Consider the following 24,114-nt stretch of genomic DNA (forward strand, 5'->3'; position numbering starts at 1 on the left):
CACACACACACACACACACACACACACACACACACACACACACAGAAACACAAACACAAACACACACACACGCTCAGATCAACTCTTTTTCACGCTCACTTTTTAAATATTCCAAGGTTGTTACAAATCCAGTATAAGATTTTGAGTGAATGGCAGTAAGGTTGCTAAAAGCAGAAGTTGCAATCAAACTAAGGTATATAATTTAATGTTTAGAAATAAAACTATTCATATGAATCTGTTTACACAACTGGAACTAAAGGAACCTGTAGAGCATGAGTGAGGAACCTTTTACCCATTGTAATATAAACAAATATTTAAGTTTATGCCCTCGGAATTTACATAGTTTAAATAATGGAAACTATTAACTGTTTATATCACATGTTGTATTCTGCTCCTGACCTCTGCCAACGAGTCCATTTGTTTGTTGGTTTGTAATAATAATTTATGGATCTAAATGAAATAAATCTGACTGATGAGTATGTACAATTTGGTTAATGATGCCGTTATTGAATTTGATAGGATTGTCGGGCCTTGGTGAAGGTTTGGGCTCTAATAGGTATCGTTCTAGTTTAGATCTGGAGCAATATAATGTGGCACTCTTTAGATCCGAGCTATTTAAGTGATGTTTAACATTGGCAGATTGATATAAGATGAAAACTCTGCCTGACACTATCAAGGGTTAAGTTTTAAGACCCGACCTAAATTATTAAATATATCACATATATATGCCTGTATATAAACAGGCAATGACTGGAACTGATTCTCACTGGAGAGCCATCTGATGTCAAATGGCAGTGACGATGATGATACACTCAAATGGTGGTCTGGGGTCCTTAGACAAAAACAAAGATGGTGACATTCAAGACAAGGTCAAGACAGAAAAAGTAACAATCACTCATTTCTAGGTTGTATGTCAGACCCATAAATCAGAATTGTTGTGAAAGATGGCGAGTTTACTTCCCTCGCTTTGTCAATGTGGTTTTGCCATTTCTGTCGCTGATGACGTGCCCACTGAGCCTGTTGAGGACTACTGACCTGACCTTTATGTGAGAATTGGATCTTGTGTACGTGTCACGTAAATTTTTTAGGACACAGTAAACGCAAGGCAGCCATGATGCGTAAGCATGGTTGAAAGCAAGTATATCTCCAGCTTTAAGTGGAACTGAGTCTTTGTGAGAGTCAGTTTTTTGTTGAACTGCTCACAGTTGCAGTTTGTCCCAAACAGAGAAGCAAACTTCAGTGCATGTCTCCTCAACATGGTGAAACCCTCAGGACAGAGCAGAGGGATGTTGTCTTACCTTCTGTAGCTCTGAGCTTTTTGTTACTTTGCAGCTCAATGATTTTGTGTTTGTATGTTGTCAGGCACATCAGCTGGTTTCACATTAAACGGCCTGACAAATATGTTCCTTTTGTTTAGTTTTCATGTTGCAGAACCCCTCGCCAAATGCCTGAAGGAGCGTAGCAAACTTTACAGCGTATTCAGATGTCACATCAGGTGTTTGTTCTTGCAGAGTAGGAAAACGCACATTGTTTGCACACATTGCTGAATTTTACTCTGGTTTTGTGAAAGCTGCTTGTTGAGCACACACACCTAAAGGTATAATATGTATGTTCAATGCATTGCGATGCGTGCAGGATGACTCTTCATCACTGCAGAGGCCGAACATAATTTATTCATGTTTTCCACTTTAGTGATGTCCCCCCGCTGCTTAGTTATAACTACCGGTGCTTCAGCATCAGGACAGACGCACATTAAAGGTCCAGTAGTAATTTTGTCTGAGTGTCCTCCTTACACTCTCCCTCTGCCCTGCGTTAACAATAAACACAAATAAGATGTTATTAGGCCCTGAATAGTACTGACGTTTACTTTGTGTTGTTGATTAACTTTAGACTTTATAGTCACCATGCGCATGGTCATGTGCTTTACACAACAGGAGACCGTCCAGCCAGGACATCAGGGTTAAAGCGATCGGAACAACTATCACACAAAGCAGACTTTATTTAAACTTCGTTGTTGCAGAATAAGCAATGCAATGCTTGTCCGGGACCATGAATGAATGAACAGTTTTTTATAAAGATCAGCTCTAAGTGCCATGTGATTGTGATTAGTCTTGAGGGTAGTCGATGAGAATTTGTAGTACAATCATTTCAGTAAAAGAATCAAGAGAAGATGAGAGTGTTTGGCCACTCAATAGTCATAATTTAAATATGGATCAAGCTGCATAAAGGCAGACCATATAAAAATCTTTTCCAGTATGAAATGAAAAACCAAACTGGAAACATTAGTACTTCTAACTCTCTCTTCAGCTGCAGTGAGCACAAATAATTGCTATTGTTCACAAACCCTCAAGTGAAATGAATGTCAAAGCCACTGTGTGCCATTTTGAATTTCAAATCCGTCTGAAATATCCAGCAGTCACACATAATAACACATGATGGCTTTAACTGTTGGTGAATGTTTTGTACATTATTATCTCCTGACTAAAAAGCTTTCTTTGTCCCTCAGCATGACAAATGGTGTTGCATTTTCAATATGCGCTTGGCGCACAAATACTGACAAAGAATTAGGTAACCTGTTTTTTACACTGTTGTTTCAAAAGACGGCTGCTGGGAGCAAAAGGCAGCCCATTATCCTCAATCTCAGCAAACTGCTATTTTCTTTCACGGTTCTCAAAGGACACAAAAGACACAAAAGACACAATCAAGGTGGAAGACTAGATAGCAAGCATCTGGCCTGCCCTGGTGACAGTGTGTCTGGTGAACGGACAAAATGATGGACATCCTATGTCCACTGCACACAAGGGTAGAGTCAGCCTGACTAGAGGAAACACAAAATCCAGCAAATCAAATCTGTCATTTTGATTCTGGAACGTTATTGATGTTTGTTTTAGGCAGAGGTATTTCTGCAGTAATATGCTGCAGATAATATTTAAAGCAACCTCCCCAATTTTTTGAGCCGTGCGGTTCCATCAAGTGGGCGTTTTTAATTTACGGAAAATCTAACAGCAGGAGCTTATTATAGATCAGTTGGAAAAATCAGCTTCGCAAGATTCTCTACGCTCCCCATTTATTGGCTGCAGCATGTTTTTATGAAAAGGTAGTTTTTTTTAACGATTCCAGTTACTGTAAATGTTAAATTTAGTTGAATGATGCAAAACTGTGTATTTGGACGTGTGTTTTAACAACAGTGCTTGGGAACTATACACAGAGTTCATGAGATGCCTGACAAAGGATGATTTAGAAAGATGCATCTTATACATATTAGGGCAATATTGAACCGTATTAAAGCATGTGGGTTCGCTTTCAAGTGCACACACACATAGATCTGTATTACGGATGAATTGAGCACAATAGACAGACTGATTCCGTGATCATTGTGTAGGAGGGCTCTAATTCTTGGCAGTCTACAGTGTGAATGTGTGAGAATACAAGGTAACGAGACAACCCTCAAATACTCCACAGCTCCAGTAAAACCAACATACATGGCGGCACAATCAATAAAGCATACCCAGAGATATATCTGGGGTGTGTTCACTTTGAAGTGTACAGGGGCGGGTTCCCTCACACACAGTCGCTTTGATGCTGGCACCCTTAAAAAGCATGCATTTACCTCCTAGCACCATGACAGGACCTAATTACAGAAAGCTGCCTCCAGAAAATAGAGGAACGGAACTTTTTGGGCTGTCACTTTGACACTTTGCAGATAACTTCCCCGCATGTTAATTTGCCGGAGGCCCATCTCCGCAGGAAGTGGCAAAGGCTAATATCAACCTCCCTCGCCGTGATTGGCCGCTGGAGGTGACCGTGGGAGGAAGTTGATATTTCGGGACACACCACGTAAACCGGATTAACGCATAATTGACATGTTTACTTGGATATTTATAGCTTCAATTTTATTGCAAAGTGGGGAACAACCACATTCATGGTCCAATTACATTTGAGGATGTAACTGCCCGGTACACATGTGCCCACACTACCTTACAAATCTGATTTACATCGCTCTGCGCTTGCAATTAATTGAAAGTGACCTTGCTAAAGGAGTAGGTAATTGAAATCTTTCTTGCAGCTATGGTTAGATGAATGACCACTTTCATGCTTAATGTAAAAAAAGTGAAATGGAAAAATGATAGAATAGAATCATGCAAAAAAGACTTCAGGCAAATTGATTGATTTATGTAGAACTTTTCCAATCTTATTGATCACTCAAAGTGCTTTACAGTACAAGTCGTACCAATTCACTCCCATAGCCAGTGCCTTTTCTATTTCACACCAGTCACACATGGATCTTGGCTCAGGATCCTGCCCAAGATCCCTTTCTAGGGATCAAACCTTTGTCTTTCTAGTTAGTGGATGACCCGCTCTATGTCCTGAGCCACAACTGCCCCTGGCACAGCGGTGTTGTGTTAGCAGTGTTGTGTCTCATTATTTTCCAGTCACAGTTTTGACTGAGGCTACCAATGACAAAGACAGAAAGAGAAAGAGAGTGGGAGAAAGGAAGGAAGTAAGGAAGGAAGGAAGGAAGGAAGGAAGGAAGGAAAGAAGGGAGGAAGGAAGGAGGGAAGGAAGGAAGAAAGAACGTTATGGGTAGGCCAATGGCTAGCCAAGCATGACCAGCAATGTCAGTTACATATCCAAAGGGGCTGCCGAGCAAAGACGACAGCTCGCCGAGTGTGTATCTCGCTTCTGAGTGTGATAAGGAAATGGACTGCCAACCTCTCATCTACCACAGAACAGCCTATCAGTGAGTGAATCGGTTCCCAGGCTGGACACAAACACGTGCACCTCCGATTTCTCTGCTGTCTGAATTTTGGCACCAGTAGCAGCACTGAGGGGCATTTTTTTTCCTGCTTGGTTGCATGCAAACATGTATACACAGGCTAGCACAGGGTCACTGTGTCACATTTCTCATTCCATTTCAGTTTATATTGGTGGCAGCAAGACCGGCTTGTAAATATACTGTAGGCATAAACAATGAGGGATCTAATATATTTCCAAAAACGTGTGTTTGCAATGGAAAGAAGGAAATACAGTCAACATTTTTCTAAAAAGTCATAGATACACAAAGGCACGTTGAAAGTAATATTTCGTTGATTTTGTAGAGAATGCCACACAAGAAGCTTGACATCTCATTTATCATCTTGTCATGTATTTGTTTAGAAAACTGAAAAATAATTCAAATATTCTTCTGAGAAAGTTATTTTCTTATTTCCATATAAAACATTTACATGTGTTGTTTGTGTTACATACAACACATATTGGAGACTGTAAGCTTGCTTAAGAAAAAGTGTACATTTGAATCAAAAATCATCATATATGACAAAAGGGACCATTGTGTGTTCATGTGCCAACTATATGAATTTGATATGTTAAAGCATCTATGGGCAGATAGTTTCACTCCTGCACTACTCTCTGTAAGGCGGCAGTAGAGATTAGTAGATGTTTGCATAAAAATAGTGAAAACTATTATCTTTATCCCTGGTAACCAAGTCTATTTGCTGCAGGAGCTGTCAAACAAAGGTTCTCTCCTAATCACAGAGTGTTTACATACGGGAGCGTGAGGGACACACAGCAGGATAGTAAAGAACATAGTGCTTCAGATCTCTTTCCCCATGTTTAATCAAAGCTTAAACCCACTTAATTACTTGGGCAGTTTAAAAATAGCAAAGTGAGAGTGTGTGTTCCCCCTGTCAACCCCCACAGCCTGTCAGAGCTGGCACCTGAGCCTGTGGGGCAGCATATGTGAAAGACTCATCTGCTACTATCCATTTTCCTTCTGATGAATTTTACTACATCACACGTAAATGTTTCACCCTCATCTCCCGATATAGTGGATCGTGATGGCACACATCAGTGCGAGAGGCACTGCCTGAGAGCTCAGGCGCGCTGCTGCTCACTCCCCGAGAGTAACGCCTGTTGACATGGCTGCTGGGAGATTGGACATCTTGGGGGAGACACATAAAGTCCACTATGGGGCTGCTTGCTATTTCATGTGCTAAAACAAATGTCAACATGCTGGCTGAGGCCATGATTCTGCTCTTTACTTCAGGGAGATTCAAACATTTTGATGTCACTGCAGTGCCTCGAATAAACTAACTTTTGGCCACAAAACCACATTCAGACAGATTGTGTTCCCTGAGACTCTGATGTGAGTTTTTGTTGTTGTTGCAGGAGAACTGAATTATGTAACAGTGTTCAGTGGACTTGGAGAGATGCTCATTATGAGCATGAGAAGTATAATTAGAAAAGTCCTTCTGCTCTAATTGGGAACTGTCCCACGAAATCATATGGCACACGGCAACACGCAGTAACTGGCCAAGTGAACCAACCCAAACAAGTAGATGAATTTTGGAATATAATGCGTTTAGTTATCACAAATATTAAAACAGCTTTGGAAATGTGAACTGGCCCCGATCTAACAATCCAGTGCAGGAGGCAGCTGCACAAAAAACACATTCAGAAATTACTCTTTTATCTAGGGCATATACACATACATAATATCTGTGACCTCTTTACTATATGTATTGCTTTACATATTCAAATTGTTTAAAGTAATCAACAGTTAAAACTGAATTCTGATCCAATCAGAGCAGGCAGGTAACCTTAGACTGCAGCAGCAGCATCACTGATGGAGAACAAACACTTGACATGGATTTGGAAAAGACTACCGTCGAGACTCAGCCATTAATTAATACGAGTTCTCAGTACCATCATCTGCAGCATGCTTTATTTACATGATAAAGTCTGTATTATATACATTAAGGATATAAATAATTCCTGTGATAAACAGTATATACAGTTACATATATAGTGAGCTGAGCGTAGGTTTCTTTAGACTTTCTCTACGTCACATTCATTCAGAATTCTCTATCACTGTCGCCACTTTTTCTAATCTGTTTACGGAAATCCAATCAGAATTTGCCATGATTTAAATCAGCCAATCATTAGGTTGCCTCCAAACTCTTAATCCGTCTCCTCCCTCTTGCTGTCAGCTGTGATTCCAGTGATTCGCTGCGACCCCCAGTCACCACCAGTCTCCATATCCCACTCATCATTTCATTCAGATCCTCACTTATCTCTCCATCCCATCAACCACCACCAGGGATCCTCTACTATGCGCAGGCTCACCCCCTTTCCCCCATGATGACATTATGATCACAATTTCTCTAACTGAACAGCAATCAATTTTTAATTTTTTTTTTAAATGTGGGCTTCAATTTAGTGAAAATGCACCGAAATGCACCTGAACAATATGTTTAGATGTTAAAGTCAAGCCCTATTTTTTCTACTACAAAAAATTACAATTACAGCTGACTGCTACTTACAATAAGTCCATTGGTTTTCTTCTTTTTGATGTTATGTGCATCTCATCCTCCACCAGTTTGAATATCTGCAGTGCGCACCTTCTGACCACAAGACACGAAACACAGCAGATGCCGGCCTCTGCCTCGTCCTTGTGCCTCTACAGGACAGCTTCAGTCATGAAAGCAAGCAGACAGCTGTCACCCAGACTCTGAATAAAAGATTTAGCTCCTAGCAGACAGAGAATAAAGGCGTCTTTTTTGGGTCACCATCCTCAGACATGTCTCCAGAGTCCTCGCAGCCACGCGACGGCATTGGTGTTAATTCTAATGCCATCAATGTTTCAAACGCTTCCAGAGATGCCTCAAGGTGCATCTTTGTTCCTTGTGATAGACCCATCAATCTAGCCAGCGAGGATGATGAATTTTGTGCAGCAAACTGTGCACGTCAGGCTTTTGATGAGGATGGGCTCTGTGGAGCTAGAAAGCGAAGGGGACTTGTGCAAGATTGTATCCTGTTTGAAAAATGCTCAGAACCTTAACTCCATCACTGAACCATGTTTTGTTGAATGTACAGTTTATCAACCGACATTACTAGTGTAGACCATACGATAGCATATTAACCAAGTGTTTCTTTATTTACAAAGTGTGAAACGCTTTGCCACTCCACCAACTATTTTCTGAAGGTAATGACAAAGCCCTTATACAGAGCAAACACAGAGTAACCGTATAGGCAGATCGATTTTACACAATATAAAATTGCAGTTAATTACAAAATGGTGAAGACACCGGAAAATCTGTCTAGATTCAACAAACAGTTGGCTCAAAAAATCGAGGTAGAAAAAGCAAACTGCTCAACTGACGACATTTGACACAGATTCTTACAGGTCACCAGAGAGTTCAAGTGGGAGTGTACAGCCAGGAGGGAAGTGACCACATTCTAACTCGAAAGGGACAAAATTGAAACACTGTCACAACCAGTCGAGTGAAAGAGTCTAAGAAACATGTACATTTATAAACTCAAACTGCAGAGTTAGACAGTTGTTGTTCGCCGCATCGACCACAAAGGTCAGTATCCAAATGTGTAGCGAGATGGTTCCAGTGCAAAAGTCCACATGTTTTATTAAAACACACACTCACTGACTTCATATTATAATGTGGACTTTGCAATTTGGGTGGAACATTTAACAACATTTCTGCTCGGCTGTCAATGATTGTTCAGAATCTCTTATGATTAATGTGTACAGTAACATGTAAGACACATTTGATTCATGCAGACACTAAACAAAGTACTTTCATTTTCTTTTTTGGGCTACAGACACATTCATTTCATGAATGGAAAAGCTTCCTCTCATGGCGCATTCCAACACCATTTTCCACCCACCTCCACTCATCCTGCATTACCACAATATGAACATTTGTGAAACAAGTGCTGCTGTTAACTTTAATGAGAAACCCCTTGACTGGAGATGAAGTTTTATTAAATAATATCTTGGCACAAATCACAATACACAATCAACGTGTTTACCTCCTGTTGGAAATTAATCTGGGATGTGTGATGGAGATACTCAGAAGTCATTGTGCACAAACATGTTTTTCACTTATCATACACCAATTAAGTTATAATACAGAAATCTATTTGCTTTCTGTCCTTTGTGAAAGTCCTAGGATGATTGATTGTGTTTACATGTCGCTTCCTTTGACACAACATTATCCCACCATAAATCCAGGGCCAGGACAGAATTGTGGCATATGCACAATAGCAGTGTCGGCTTGTGTAGCCCATCAAGTATGCTCTGTGATTTTCTGCTCCAAAGTAGGTTGACTAAGTCACACACACGCTGAAGTGATGTCACCATGCCCCACTCAAGATATGCAGCTGAAGTTCCCGGCTTTAAACCTTGAGGGCCTCGTGTACACCGACTGCAGACAGTCGACGGTTGATGTTGCGATAACGACAGCGGAGAAGGTCACGATAAGTGGAGCGCAGGTCTCGATTGAAGAAGGCGTAGATGAAGGGGTTCATTAGGGAGTTAGCGTAGCCTAACCAGAGCAGCGTGCGCTCCAGCCAGATGGGCACGCAGCTGCACTCCACTCCACAGATAAAGGGCCTGGCAGTGGACAGGATGAAGAAGGGCAGCCAACACACGGTGAACACCCCCACGATTACCCCCAGTGTTGTGGCTGCTTTCTGCTCTCTCTTAAAGATGGATATGTTTCTGCGCTCACGGTTCAGCAGGCGGGACAAGGCAGCGCACTCCTCCATCACTCCAGGTGGCTTCAGGCCATGCATGCGAAGCGCCTCATTAGCCACTGTTTCAAGGCGTTCGCGGCGCGTAAGGTCGGTGAAACGGTGCTTGGCACCGCTCTTGCGAGCTGCCCTGAAGATCTTGTAGTACATGACCAGCATGACCAGCATAGGAATATAAAAGGCTACTGCTGTGGAATAGATGGTGTAGCCAATGTCTTGGCTAATGAGGCACACGCCAGCTGTGTGGACGTTTTTGGCCCAGCCACAGAAAGGGGGCAGGGTGATGGATGCCGACACCAGCCACACTCCCAGGATCATCTTTGCCATCAGCTGACCGTTCTGCCGCGCTGGGTAGGTGAGAGGACGCGTAATCCCCAGATACCTGGAAAAAAAGAAAACAAAAGAAGTGTCACCAATGTTTCCCAGGCAGCCTTTTATCATAAGATGAGGACGCAGTTGAAGGAACCTCAGGTTTTTTTTTCTCAAATACTTTAAAACCTTGTCCAGTACAATAGTTATTTCATCTTAAATTCAAAGATGGTGATTCACTTATCACATGTAATGCAACCGGACACCCCGTTGAAGCACAGAAATCAGCTGCCTGTCTTCATTAAGATGGAAGTACAGTGCAGTAGCATGACATTCGTCTCTGCTCATTTCAAAGACAGACATTTCAACGAGAGGTCAATAGCAGCGTCATTGCCTAGTGGGCAATTAGATGCTTTTCCTTAGGCTTTGGAGGAGCTTAGCGAGTGGGGAGGGAACTCTCAATCAAACAGGCAGCTCGGCGGTTTCAAATAGCGACAGGCGGTGTCAGAAAAATAAAGATAAAGTGAGGTGTGAAAGGCTGGGATTTGAACAGAACAGGGAAGATAGCTACAATTCTTTCAAAATGAAAAATCTGTATGTGCATCTCTGCGTGTTTTGGCTGAATGCCCCCAGCCCTCGTCCGCATCAAATGCGTCATTGATGAAAGCTGTGTATTAGAGTCTGCAGGCTGTTTTTCTTTCTGGTTTCCACTCGATAGTTAATCACAAGATAAAAAGCTTTGGGGAGTGCTCTCCAATTCGCCTCCTCGTCCACTAGTGATGATATCAGCAGTGTGGAAATCAAATTCAGCTCAGTCAACATCGGTAGGATTCTGCACCTACTTCCCTGCTTCTTAAGTGTTGAAATGCTCCACGTGTTTGATCTGACAATGTAATTGTATATTATGTTGGCTTTAATGTTATCACACCAAAGTTTTGTGTGGGTTGTGAGGCCAACCAGAGTGTAAGGAATCCGCATTAAATATTCGGATAGATTCAGAATAAGCCATTAACACTCACTTAGCTGACTCTGATATCCATTCCAGTGCTTTTAATACTTTCCTGACACAAAGTGGAGCAACCAAAAACTTGTTTGCATATATAAATTAGTAGATCCAGCTATAACAGCTGGTTATAGAAAATAGTGAAGTGCAGTCTGGCATATTCTGCTGCACAGCACTCAGCGCAAGTAGCATTGAAGTGGTTTCCAGTATGGCTGGTGGTACAGAGCAGTGGCTCCCTAGGTAGGGGTTGGGACCCCTTAAGGGGGTCGCAAGATAATTTCCAGAAATCCTATAAGGTTTTGAAATGGCACATTTTACATTCTACTAGTGAAGTACTTGTTCTTAACCTATCTGCTTGGAAAGTTTTATTGGCCCATGGCGATGCTCTGGAGCTACTTCAGAATTATGGTGCAGATTGTAGTTTTGAAGTTAGAAAACTACAATACTTTGTTCACGCTATCTGTTTTTTCTGTCAATATTTAGTCAATGTGTTTCCATAGCATAAAAAGTAATTTCCTTTATTACTATATCCGTGTGTGGCTTGTATATTCTTTTGAAATATTTACTGAACTGCTGCTATTTTTCATACATAAATGTGGGAGGTCGGTTAAGCAATAAACACAATTCTCAGACCCAAATTAACAACTTGTCAAAATAAAAGCTCTGCAAGTGAGCTCTATATAAAGCATAAAGCAGCAAAATAAACGTTGAATGAAGAAAACTTGCTAAAGAGGAGGTGATTCTATGAATATCTCAGACTTGACAGAGATCTGCACCAGCGACCCCCGGAAATGTCTGTGTCAGTCAGATATGTTGAACTAAAACTAACCAAATTATCAAAATCTTCTGGAGCTGATCTAGACATGAGGTGAGACCCAGCCGGCAACCAGTGCTGTAGTTTATTAAAGGATATAGAAGAAGACAGGTTCAACTCGCTCCACAGACTGAAGGAACATTGTCCTGTCCCCACTGACTATGACAAAATACGTCCTTTGCCTTCTGATTTCTTCTGGTTCCATATAAGTCAGTTTATAGCACCACAGAGCACACAACAAATATTAGTATCATTTTGGTTTTCTAGCTCCAGTCAATATCCTTTGTATGCTTCAATCACCTCTAGTGGGGGTGGCAAGTGTGTTGCAGCATTATTTTGGAGGTCGGCGTTGAAAGAGTTTGGGAACACCTAGTATAGAGGAGCATGGGAATGGAATGTCCTAATTTCTCATATTTGTTGCTTCATTACTGTTAAATAAAAATCTCTCCAGAGAAATCTCATATTATAAGCCAAGACATTAACTGTGTAGTTCTAATATAAATTCACTTGCCACACTCCATTACCATGTCCTTCTTCAACACCCTTCAGCTCAGGATAGTTGTGCTCAGTGAATATTACATAATAACTGTTTATTCAACTCCAATCCCCCAAACCACTACTCGGCCAAGCTAACAACTCTCACTTAAAATGTATTTAAGCTTTACAGAGGGGCACCGAACACATCCAGGCGAGCGATGTCAAATAGATGTGAGGCAGATCCTGAGATGGGTACACTACATGCTGTGGGAATTCTCAATAATGAATAGCAGTAATGCAGTACTCGTCTCCGAATGCATTCTTCAGTAATAAGGAAGGTGGTTCTGCTGCTTATTTGGGAGGGTATTGTGAGTGTGTGTGCCGTGTGGAGGGAATGTTTCCACAACCTATGACTCATCCCTTTAGAAGACTTTTATTTTTATTTTTTCCAGATGCATCCTCATTGGGTACAAATTGCTTTCACCATGCGGTTAGAGACAAACAACTGCCAGGTTGGATAACATACCACACATTTGAACACTTCATTACACAGGTTCCTGAGCGTTGAAGACACACCGATGGTTTTATCTTGTGTGTTTTGACACGACAAGATTAAGCTTTACCGATCCTTGTCAGGAAATAACATGATACAGCAGAAATGAAAAGTAGGTAGATATGGACATACATGTACCCCAAGTACAGCACTACAGTCTACTGAGTCTACCAAATACTAAAATAGCACTCAGCAGAGCGCATAACCCCGCCGAGGCCCAACAGTCCCCTCAAATTAAAACCAGCTTAATAACTAAAGCTGCATTTAAATCGACCAAATCCAGTTTTGATCTGCACAAAATTGAACAAACTCATTGATACCAGCCCCCCACCATGTCTTAGTTATTCTAATCCAAGAGTCATTGATGATTCTTCAAGAAATAAATGAAAATGTGGAATAAGTAGAAAACAATTCCTGCATCTGCCTGCTGATCCAGATCCCCAACAACATTTAATGGATTCTTCACTGACCCATACCTGTCATGATCCTGCCCTGACCCTGAGCTCTTGAGGTCTATTTTACTACTGTTTTGTGTACTCCTTCTGTATGGACACTTTTTGATTAGGGACTATTTGCTTTTGTTTATTTGGTTGTTCCCTCTGAGTTCCCAGTTTCCTGTTTTATTTTTAACCTTTTTGTAGCTTTATTTCCTGCCTTTGTCCTGTTTCCCGCCCTGGTGGTTGTGTGTATGTGTTTCACCTGTGTTCAGTCATCCTGCCTACCTTGTGTATTTAAGTCTCTGTGCTTCCTTATATCAGTTCGTCGTCATTCACTAGTCATCGTCTGGCCCTGCACATCGTGTTTTCTAACTTGGTCTTGTCATCCTTTCGACTTGTTTATTCAGTTTAGCTTTATTAGTTTTTTTGTGGTTTCCAGTGTTTTTCTGTTTTGTGGACTTTCTTTTTTGAACCCTGTTTTGTTTGCTGTGGTACCTTTGCCGTAATCAAAGGACTTCATCATCCTTGCTTCGGCATTTTGTGTACACATGCACACCTCCCCCTGACACATCCCATATCCTTCCACCAGATTTGTGTGTAATGCTGCTAACTGACAGACAGACAAACAAACTAGCATTGATGACAAAACAAACGGATTGGTGGAGGTCAAAGTATAGATAACATGAGAATACACAAAAATAATGCAAAACACATAAGTTTTGAAAAATTTAGGGGGAAAAAGCTGTAAGAACAGCAGTGACCTACAATCCCCTTGAAAGTTGCCATGACAAAAAAACACTCAGCAACAAGTTTAACTATTTTACACAAACATTTACATATTCAGCCGATCGGGGAACATTAGCTTTATATTTGGAGACACATTTCTATCCATCTGATGAAAGTCCAATACTCTCATTGCGCTTAGCTCAGTTTTACATCCGCCAAATCCTAAAGGATTTATCCGCCTTTTTATTAACAGCTTAATGCAACATTACATTCACTAGCTATTTCTAACTGTGTCTGCTGTTTGGTTCAGGGCAGGAAATGTGCACTTTGCATATGGAGCTATTTTAGCTGAAAACTGCTGCGACTGTAACTGTGAGAGTGAACCATAGGAATACATATTAAGATTATAAAACCAATGCAACAATCCTAAAGATCTGAAAACGCAGGTGATAACTTTCTGTAGATTTATCAATGTAGGTGACATTTCTCATAGTCATTTGATTCATTAGTAATTTAAAAAATATTGATTATATCATAATGAAAAAATTTTGCATGAATATTACAGTATCTGCAATTTTTTGTTTATTGGAGAAAAATGGATAATCAGTGAAATTGCAGTATATTATGCGAAATGCATAACATATTTTATACCACATTGGATACGTCGAAGGCTCATAATCAAGCTTCAAGACCAGTGGTGAAGGATTATAATCACCTCTTATAAAACAGTATGCGCTTCACAGAAACAGTGACACACACACAGAGAGTTTAGATTTGTTTTTCATATCTCTGGAGGATTTGGGACACATCCACAGCCGCAGCAGGCCTCAGGGATTACTGTGCATCAGACAAACACTGTGCCCGAGCTAATGGAGGATTCCATTACTTCCACTAGGCTTCTAGTATAGGGCAGTGTAAAGTGAAGTATTTTCTCTGTTGAAAAACGGTAACTGGCCCTGGCGTGCAAGTAAAACTTTTTTATGTTTGAGAATGGATACACAGTGAAATATTTACGAGGATGCACTGCATTCGGGTGGGACGGTGATAAATTTAGAGCATGTTCTCCTCCAAAGAAAGTAACAGGGGAGGGCGGAAGTCTGTCAAATTACGTTTTTTCCCCCAGAAATGTTCCACCGGAGAATCCTCCCTCATTCATCTCACTACTGAGACATTTATAATTCCTATGTCATTGCGCTGCAGGGAAATCCAAAATTAGCTTCATAAGTGAAGCTTTGCCCATCGCGAGGAGAACATCTCTGAGAATATTTTTGTGTGAGTGAAACGGGTACAGAGATGCAGACGCTGCCTGAAATCAGGCCGTTTATGTTGAAGAACTGTCTCTTCAAGAACGTAGAAGTGTCTGTTTTTTATCCAACAGTCAGCAGCATGCAGTCACTGCCTTCATGCTTGGTTTATTTAACCTAATGTGAGTTCTGAAAAAGAGTCTGAAATCACCACAGTCCTTGGTCAATCTATAAAGAAAATCAGACCTCTTCAGAATTTATGAAAGAAAAGCTTGTCTCCTCTTTTTTTCCACTGGTCAAAAAAACCACTTACATCTGCCTCTTATCTGCAATGGGTATGGATACAATCAACCCTTTACTCCTGGGTCAAATGACTCTGCAGCATCCACAGGTTTTTATCAGCTGCGGCTCGGCAGTGAAAAAACGAAACACCCGGGTGAACGTGCTAATTTGTGGTACTGAGGTGAGAGCGTCTTGGTCTATAGTGCGTTTGTGATGTCAAGTGTGATGCACACAGAGAGGAAAACTCAATGGAAAAGGAGTTGATTTCCCTTTTAATCCAGTTTACTGGCTTTCGAATACCAGTGTATTCCTGCAAATTTTGCCATAAAAGAGGCATAATTCTTAGATTTTCTTCAAGTGTCAATTAACGTATCATGATTATTCATTTCTAAAAATATCATCACATACTATCTTAAATGGGCCTAGACTGTCTAGCGAGAGGGCAAGGATGTCTCCAACATCAGACAACAGCCTCACTCCTTTAGGAATCCTTCAGCTCTCCGAGGAACCTCTGTAAGACAGAAACTGAGCAACGTCTTGCACAACACGAGCTGAGCTGTGATTTCCTCCCCAACAGGGAAGAGAAGCAGCACTCCCATCGGTGTCAGACCCTACGGAGAAACCAGCCTCACTCTTTTTAGCTCAGATGAACTTGCAGCAGTTCATGTCAGGTTCTGTTATGCTCCCCTTCTTCTGCTCAGGTGAAGGTTAGAATGAGTGAGTAAAATAGCAGCAGCGCTTTTCTTTTTTTAACTCTCATTTAGACTCTTACATAAATCCAGACTGACTCATCCTTGGACAGACGCACTTCTTCCCTCAGATATGTTGGAGGGACAGCTTGCTTTGGTCAGACAGTCTGAGAATAACTCCTGGTATTTATTGTGTTGGGTGTTCTGGCAAATCTATAAATATCGAAATAATGAGGAAGTGACTCACGATATTGACCAGGTGACAGACTGTACCTGCCTGTATCGATCTTAATGTTCAGGGTCACTTACAGGATCACTTAAATCCCACCATGATTTCACTCTATAGTATCAGTGTTATAGGGAGTTCTGATGCTTTACGAGCTACTATATACACAGAAAGTACTTTTTAGCCAGACTAGCAGCATCACACCAGGGATGGCAATGTCAGTAAGTCAGTCGGCTTTGCACACAGGGAAATATCTTTTTTGGATGGATTGCAATGAAATGTTTTGACGACATTCATGTCCCAACAGGAACTGTAATGATCACTTAACTTTTCATCGAAGATCAGTCTTACGTTGATGAACAAATCTTGACATTCCCATCAGCCTCTGCAGAACTCTGTGTTTAATGCTGATTATCTGATCTAATACCGTAAATGAAGATTATCACACTGCTTAAAATCAGCATATTAGCCTTTTTGACTGAGCATGTTAAAAGGTTGATAGTAGCCTTTAGCTCAAAGCATACCGCCATGGCACATCTGGGCTGTGTGGTAAATGGACTGTATTTATATAGCACTTTCCCAGTCTTATCAACCACTAAAAGCACTTTACTTTACAAGTCAATTTCACCCATGCACACGCACATTTTTTTCTCCATCCATATACTGTCAGGGGCAATTTGAAGCACAGTGTCTTGCCCGAGGAAACTTCAGAATGCAGACCACAGGAGCCAGGAAATCACTAACCAGAAGGTTGGTGGTTTGAACCTTCTGGATGGACTACATCACATAGACAAATGGGACAACATTACCCCTTCATGGCCATGTGCAACACAAAGTGGTAGGTCTAGGTGGTAGGGCATATAGGTGAACTGGGACAGGGCCTACGAGTGTAAGCCAAAGGTCAACATACTTCTCTGTCTAATTTTCATGCAATGTTGCTGAAAACTAGGAATTATTTCTGTATTCATAAGGAATAGAGAAATGATAAAATTATAAATATTATCCCCCTCCCACAGCTCCATAACTTTTCCTGGCCCCAATCCATCATCAAACAACACACACCTTGAGCCTGGCCGAAATCTGAAACATTAACACCAAAGCAGAAAGCAGTTTAATAAATGTAATGAGAGGCATCATACAGATGTCGCCAGACAGAGAAAAACTGACTAAAATAAGTGGGTCACAGACTGACACACATTATCTGTAATCCTGAATCATGACTCAGGACCTCGGACCAGCTGGAGGCTTCACATAAAAGGCCGCGCTTCAATCGCCTCAGATGATGCCCCTGACAAAACTGTTGTGCTTTGCTTTACACTGCTAATTATGTTGCAGCGATACACTTGTTTTAATTTTTTGTAGGCTATTTTTAGAATTTATTGTGTACTTGAAAGACAGTGTGAAAGACACAGTGCATCCCCACATGCAACTTTAGCCCCGGACACCTTTATGATGTCTCTTTTACTTCCTTCTAATCGCTGTAACACATAGTCTGGATATTTTATGGCCTTTCCGGCACAGCGCACCACCTGTCCCTATTGCTGGTTTACTGTCTCTCACAGCAATAGTGTTGATAGGCAGCTATTAGTGTTGCACTGTTAAATGGATTTCCCCTCCAACAGTCAGCTTGTCAACCGGCCGGGTGTCCTTGGACTACAGAGCATATACCCTGCAGGCTCTATGCACAATAGATGAGAGCAGAAGAGTTTATAGAGATGATGCAATTAAACAAACATAAATAAACTCTGCAACACAAAACCGAGTTAACGCAGTAACACAGCAGATGATGACTGTGAATTTAAGTCACAGGCAACTGTTAGAGCTGTTGAACATCAGCTTTGATGAGCAGCAGAAACTCATTGAAAAAAAACAGGTAAGGTGACTTAAATAGTCACCTTACCTGAAAATAAGTATTTTGTATAATATGGAATTTAACAACGTCTGAAAGTAAAGATTAAATTGTTCTAAAAGGGTGGTTTTGAAAAGGGTGTCGGTACCACGGCCAAATGGTCGACATGACAGCTCGCTAAAAGTGAGGCCAGAATTGGTGTCTCGTTCCCGGCGGGGCTGTAACCACACGGTCAGAAATGAGACATTCTGGTTTACAAAGGATTTCCGGGGTTGGCATCACCATCTCGTTCCGCCCTTACTGCTGTCGCCTAGCAACAGAGCTGCAGTTGGTAACATTGGAAAGTTTTAATGCCCCTTTATTTTTTTTAAACTTGTACCGTTAGCAGTTCGGTTCTGGCATGATACTCAAGCATCGGATGTTTGGCAGGTTTTTTTACGCATTTGTTGGCCGCATTCAAACGAGCTTTCAACATAGGAGAGCCCAGTTGCACCGCTGTGATTCAATAAGTCATCGAAAGCAGCCTCTGAAATGAGACACATTAAAGGACCCATGGTATGCCCATTTTACCACAGTTGATATGGTTCCATTGGGTCTTAATGAAATGTCTGTAACATATTTGGTCAAAAGGATCATTTAAAACAGCCCCTTTTTACCCTGTCTAAAACAGCCCTCCTCAGATTGACCTGTTTTGAGTGCCCCCCCCCCCGAAGATTGACGCCACATTCATTCCTGTATAGTAGGAGTTATAGTATGGACACTCTGCCAAGAAAATGTGTGGCACCTGTAAAGCCATGTGTTGTTTCATGATACAATTTGGTGCAGGATAGTTTACAATGTCTCTTTAAAAAAAAAAACTTTCTAGCTTTAAACTAAAGCACATTTTTGTCAAACCTTTATTTTTTTCTATTTTTCTCACAAGGACAGAATTCCCTGTGGCACTTGAAAAGCTAAAACACATTGCTGACAACCCTAATCTATAAATGACTACAGCACTTTAAAGCTGACTATAGGATGCGCCTTTCATCATAAGTAAGCGTACGACACAAATAAAATCCAGCAATTCCCACCACACACATAATATAACATTGTTCTCTTCACCTCCCTCCACGGTCACCCTGTCCCAGCGGGCTCTGCAAACATCATCTGGCTCTGATCCTTCGCTGGTGTTTTTAGCCTCTTCACTGTGGTAATTGCAGCGTCTGAGAGCTTTTCTCAGCTCCTCTCCTACTCAAGACTTGGAGAGCACTCACACATATTTCTTGATCGGTGATCCACAGCTCTCTGGTCAATCTATCACACACTGGACAGCAGTGCTCTTACAGCGTTGCCTCAACTCATCCCATTGCTGAAGTGTTTTATGGCCCAAGTGTGATGTGGAGTGGAAGTTGCAAATTGAACCGAATCTTCAAACAAAATTTTCTAAAATAACTTGTCTGACGAAGAATTTGGTTAAGCGACTAGGCCTTTCATACTGTACGTACATACTCTCTATTTCTTTATTATTAACTCTGCTGTTGGTTGGTTGGTTTGCTCGCCAGTAGGATCACGCAAAAAACACTCAACAGTTTTCCATGAAACTTGGAGGAAGGAAGTGGGCCAAGAAAAATCAATTACATTTTTATAATTTTTTATCTGGATTGAAAAAGGAATGTTTAGGGGACTGAAATCTATAACTGTGTGAAATTTGGTGAAGCTTGAATATAAAGCCACTGTTGGCCTTGGCAATTGTATGCACTCAACTGAGCTACTTAAATGTTTTTTTTCAACGTTTAAAAAATGTTTCGTCAAGCATCTGGGATTATACTGTAAGGATGTACTCCAGTGATGGAATTTTAATAATTTTCTGGACTTTTTGAATTATCTTTGTGTTGTACCTGGCTTTAGAGGCTTGGCTTCCTGAGTTCTGCCTGTTGGCTACCTGAGTTGGTTCTGTTGTTGGATCCCCTGCCTTTCTGCTTCCAACAAAGACTGTAAGCCTGTTTTTAATTGAACTCACCGTGGTTCTACCAGACTATATTGTCTTCAGTTCAGTTTCTACTACATTTAAAACAAGACAAATACCAACCACAGTTATTTTCTGACCTTAATTATCTAGTTGGTTGCTCCTGGTAGAGGAGAGATTGCTGTTAGTTTTTATTTAGTCAACTTTCACAATTTGCAGATTATCCTGTTTCTTGTAATTCATATTCTGCAGCAGAAGCTAAGAACCTTACATTTTCATTGCCTCACCTATAAATAAATATCTGCACAAAGTAATGAGGTTAACACACAATTTACATATGCATAACAACACCTAGGCTTTATAATTTTGAGCAGCACTGTTAGTCAAGATCAAGTCATCTCTGGTCTTCTGGCTGGTGTAGCGTATGGTGTGTATGTGTGCGTGCGTGTGTGTGTCTGTGTAAGTGTGTGTTTTTCCTGAATCTGGGCCAGTATTTTATCCACGGGGAGAAAACAAGCTAAAAAACAAGTCTCTTTTGTCACCAGGGTCAACATTAGTAAAATGTTATCTTCTTTACTACACCACTTACTTTCACTTTCTGAATGGATTTTTTACTGGGACAGCCGGGGTCGACCGGCTTTTACAGACATTTCTCTCTGCTGAGAAAATGACTTTTGCAAGTGTCCATGCCTGTTACTGCCTCAGTTAAAAAGTGCCTTTAATTTGTGTGATAATTAGTAGTAGAAAGTAACTAATTACATGTACTCAAGTACTTAGAGGTAGTGTTGATTATTGGTGACATCCTCTTCTTGTCCCATAAAATCATCAGTAAGGGATATCAGGGTTACCAAGACTAGCTTTAAGTTGGATTATAAGATATTTTCCTTGTGTTTTATTATAATAATAATTTGTATTATTATTATTGTTATACCCATTTCCTAAAAATGTATTATCTACTTTCTACTCCAGTAAATTAGTTAGAAAACTATTTTAATTATGTTTAAGATGAAGATTTTACACATTGGATGACACAACAAGCTTTTAAAATGCAACACAATGTCATGGATTATAACAGTGGTGTAACAGGACTATAACAGGATATTTCTTCCAACATCTTTATTTTGCCATGTTAAACGCTATTACTGACCACAACTACTAACCAGTAACAGCCACATATCTGCAAAACCATTTAGCAAGATCCCAAGAAGCTCTTTCAAATATGAATGTGCATCTTAACACTCTTTCATTATTATACAATGACTCAAGTCTGTTAGAGGAAGATGAATAAGTGGCAGCGAGTGTGTCTCTCTCTCCTTTTCCTGTCATGATGATGTGAGAGAGCGAGTGTGAAGACACGAGTCCCTCCATCTTTGTCACCTTCCCTTTGGTTCTGTCACTGAGTGCAGTCGCGCTCTCAAAGGACACCTAGGAACTAAATAAGCTTAGAGGAAGTCTCAGATGTGGGGGAGGAATCTTATTCTCCACTTGCTCCGGTTTCACTCACGACCTTTAAAAAAACGAACAATTTTAGTTACCAAGGATACCACAGACAGCTCCTCTTTTGAACCAACTCACTTTCTTCCAATTTGGCTTGTAGCCAGCATTAGTTTAACTGAAGTGGCGGCACAGACCATTACATGTCATCATTTCATGGCTAGGCAAATGGAAGAGGACAGTGAGGAGGAGTTGTATCTCTCTTGTTCTCTGAGTCAGTAGACACCACCATGTAACATAAAGGCAGTGGTTGAGGACAGTGCTTTTTTCCACATCCTATTCTCTTGCTGACCTTTCGTTTGGGGACATGAAAACATCACAGACCTTCTACTAAAAACCTACCCCTGTCAAAGAGAGATCTCTGAAGTTTGGCATTCTATCCCCAGAATTCATCAATATGAGCCTTCATGACGCAGTTCTGATGCATTGGTAGATGTTTAAAATGTTTATCCATCTAAAGCATAGATGATATTTAAAAATGGCATATTTCAAACTTATCAATTAACATTACAATCCAAGAAAAACTGACTAAAAACCCAAATTCTTCTTATTCATGTTCATATCAGCAGAGCGGGACGATGAAATGTTATTATATGTAATTCTTAAATGCCTCACACAGGACGATGAATGTAAAAATCTCCAATACTACACAAAATTCCACTGTTATTGAAATGCCTGTATATGGCTAAGGGTCCATAACAATACAGTTTTTCCCTCTCCTCTGCTTCTCATAACTGTTTTGTGCATTTAAAAAATCAGCTAAGTTTCAAAGACCAAAGTCCACGGCAAAGCGGATCTTTTTCACACACTGCTTCTGAAGAGCCTGCACATTGTCAGACGTAACAAATCCACCAAGCAGGTAGTTTGACTCATCTTGTACGGCAAAACCAGAGACTAAATTAAGATAGACTACACATGTTCACTTTCTCCCACTCAGAAATCCAAATACCCATCATACGATCGCTGCCCAGTAGTGGTTGAGGGATGGAGTTGCAGTATCAAGGTTTTGTTGATTCACAAGACTGACTAATCATGATTCACTCTTAGCTTTCAATCATGACGTTTCACCCTGTTTTGATAGCATCAAATAGCTAATTAAAACATTAATGGAAAAATTAACACTTGAACTTACAATTTTGTTAGAAGATCTGCCAAAAATTACATATCATCTTTGAGAAAGATTTGTGTACCTTGACTTGTTAATATGGTCCATTTACCATTCACTAACATGGATGAGGTGGGATTTATAACCTGCACTGCAGATAGCCATCAGGTGGCCGTGAAGATTCTTTGGCTTCACTTCACTAGGTAAAGGGGCGTGACAATCTATTTATGGTTGACCAATCACAAAAGAATTGGCCGGCTGAGCAATCAGAGCAAACTGGGCTGAGCTAAAACAATGGGTTTAAGACAGAGGGTGAGAAGAGGCACTGAAGCAGTGACTCACATATGAGATATGTCACATGTATTTTGAACATAACAGCATGAAAATATACACATCCTCTGGCACAATAAATGTCTGCCCTCTTCTAAAATACCATCCATCCTTTAGCTACACCACTAATCCTTTGAGGGTCAAGGGGAGAGCCAATCCCAGCTGACATTGGGGCGAGAGATGGTTTACACCGTGGACAGGTTGTTAATCTATGGCAGGGTCAACATAGAGACAAACAACCATTCACATTCACACCTACCGTCAATTTAGAGTCTCCATTCTACCTCACCCAAATGTGCATGTCTTTGTACTATGGGAGCAAACTGGTGAAAACCTACACAATCTCAGAGAGAACTTCACACACAGATGACTAATTTAATGAAATAAAAGTATCAGTGCAAAGCATATCTTCTGAGCCGCTCTTCAAACGCCAGGTACAACGTGACAGTATGAGTAATACTGACAAAAATGATAGACTCAAATTCCATAGAATTAAAATGGTATTCATCAGCCTTAATCATGCCACAAAGCATTAACATTTTCCATTATCCATGTTCTCTATTTCTGTTCAAGCCTCACATAAAGACATTTGAATTGCCTTGTTGTTGAAGGGTGCTGCACAAATACACTCTGATGCCTTACCTCCACGGGCCCTGAGAGCTCACACTAAAAACCCGGAGGACAGCTGAGAACATCTAAATGATTTGATTTGGTCTACAGGTTTGATGCATCCTTCTGATGGAAAACATTCAACTGATAAATCAATCAAGCAGCACAACAAGAACGCCAGAATAATAATTCAAGTAAACAGCAATAATAGCAGCTGCATTGCTTTCATTAGCAAGACTAATACCATTGTTTTTCCCTTGAAGACAGTAAATCTAATGCAATTTGACTTTGTACATCAGAACAACAGATATGGAGGTGAAATCTATGCTCCTATACTGAGCAGTGAGCCCGAACCAGACGAAAACAATGACTTATGACAGTAATAATTATTACAAGAGCAATTTCACTGCGGCTTATATCGCCTGTGAGCTGTGTGAGAGAGAAAATAATTCAAAATTATTCAGCGTCTTTCT

General features: G+C 40.7%; 1 protein-coding gene across 1 annotated transcript in view; it reads right to left on the bottom strand.

Moving 5' to 3' along the window:
• Positions 1-7,910: 7,910 nt before the first annotated feature.
• htr7c (5-hydroxytryptamine (serotonin) receptor 7c) overlaps positions 7,911-24,114 on the bottom strand; it is a 28,619-nt gene continuing 12,415 nt past the window's right edge. Inside the window, exon 2 of the mRNA XM_053421885.1 lies at positions 7,911-9,931. Coding sequence (XP_053277860.1) covers positions 9,193-9,931 — 739 coding nt within the window. The 3' untranslated portion in view covers positions 7,911-9,192. The remainder of the gene's footprint in view (positions 9,932-24,114) is intronic.

Source organism: Pleuronectes platessa, chromosome 4 (genome assembly GCF_947347685.1).
Source record: "Pleuronectes platessa chromosome 4, fPlePla1.1, whole genome shotgun sequence".
Classification (NCBI taxonomy): domain Eukaryota; kingdom Metazoa; phylum Chordata; class Actinopteri; order Pleuronectiformes; family Pleuronectidae; genus Pleuronectes; species Pleuronectes platessa.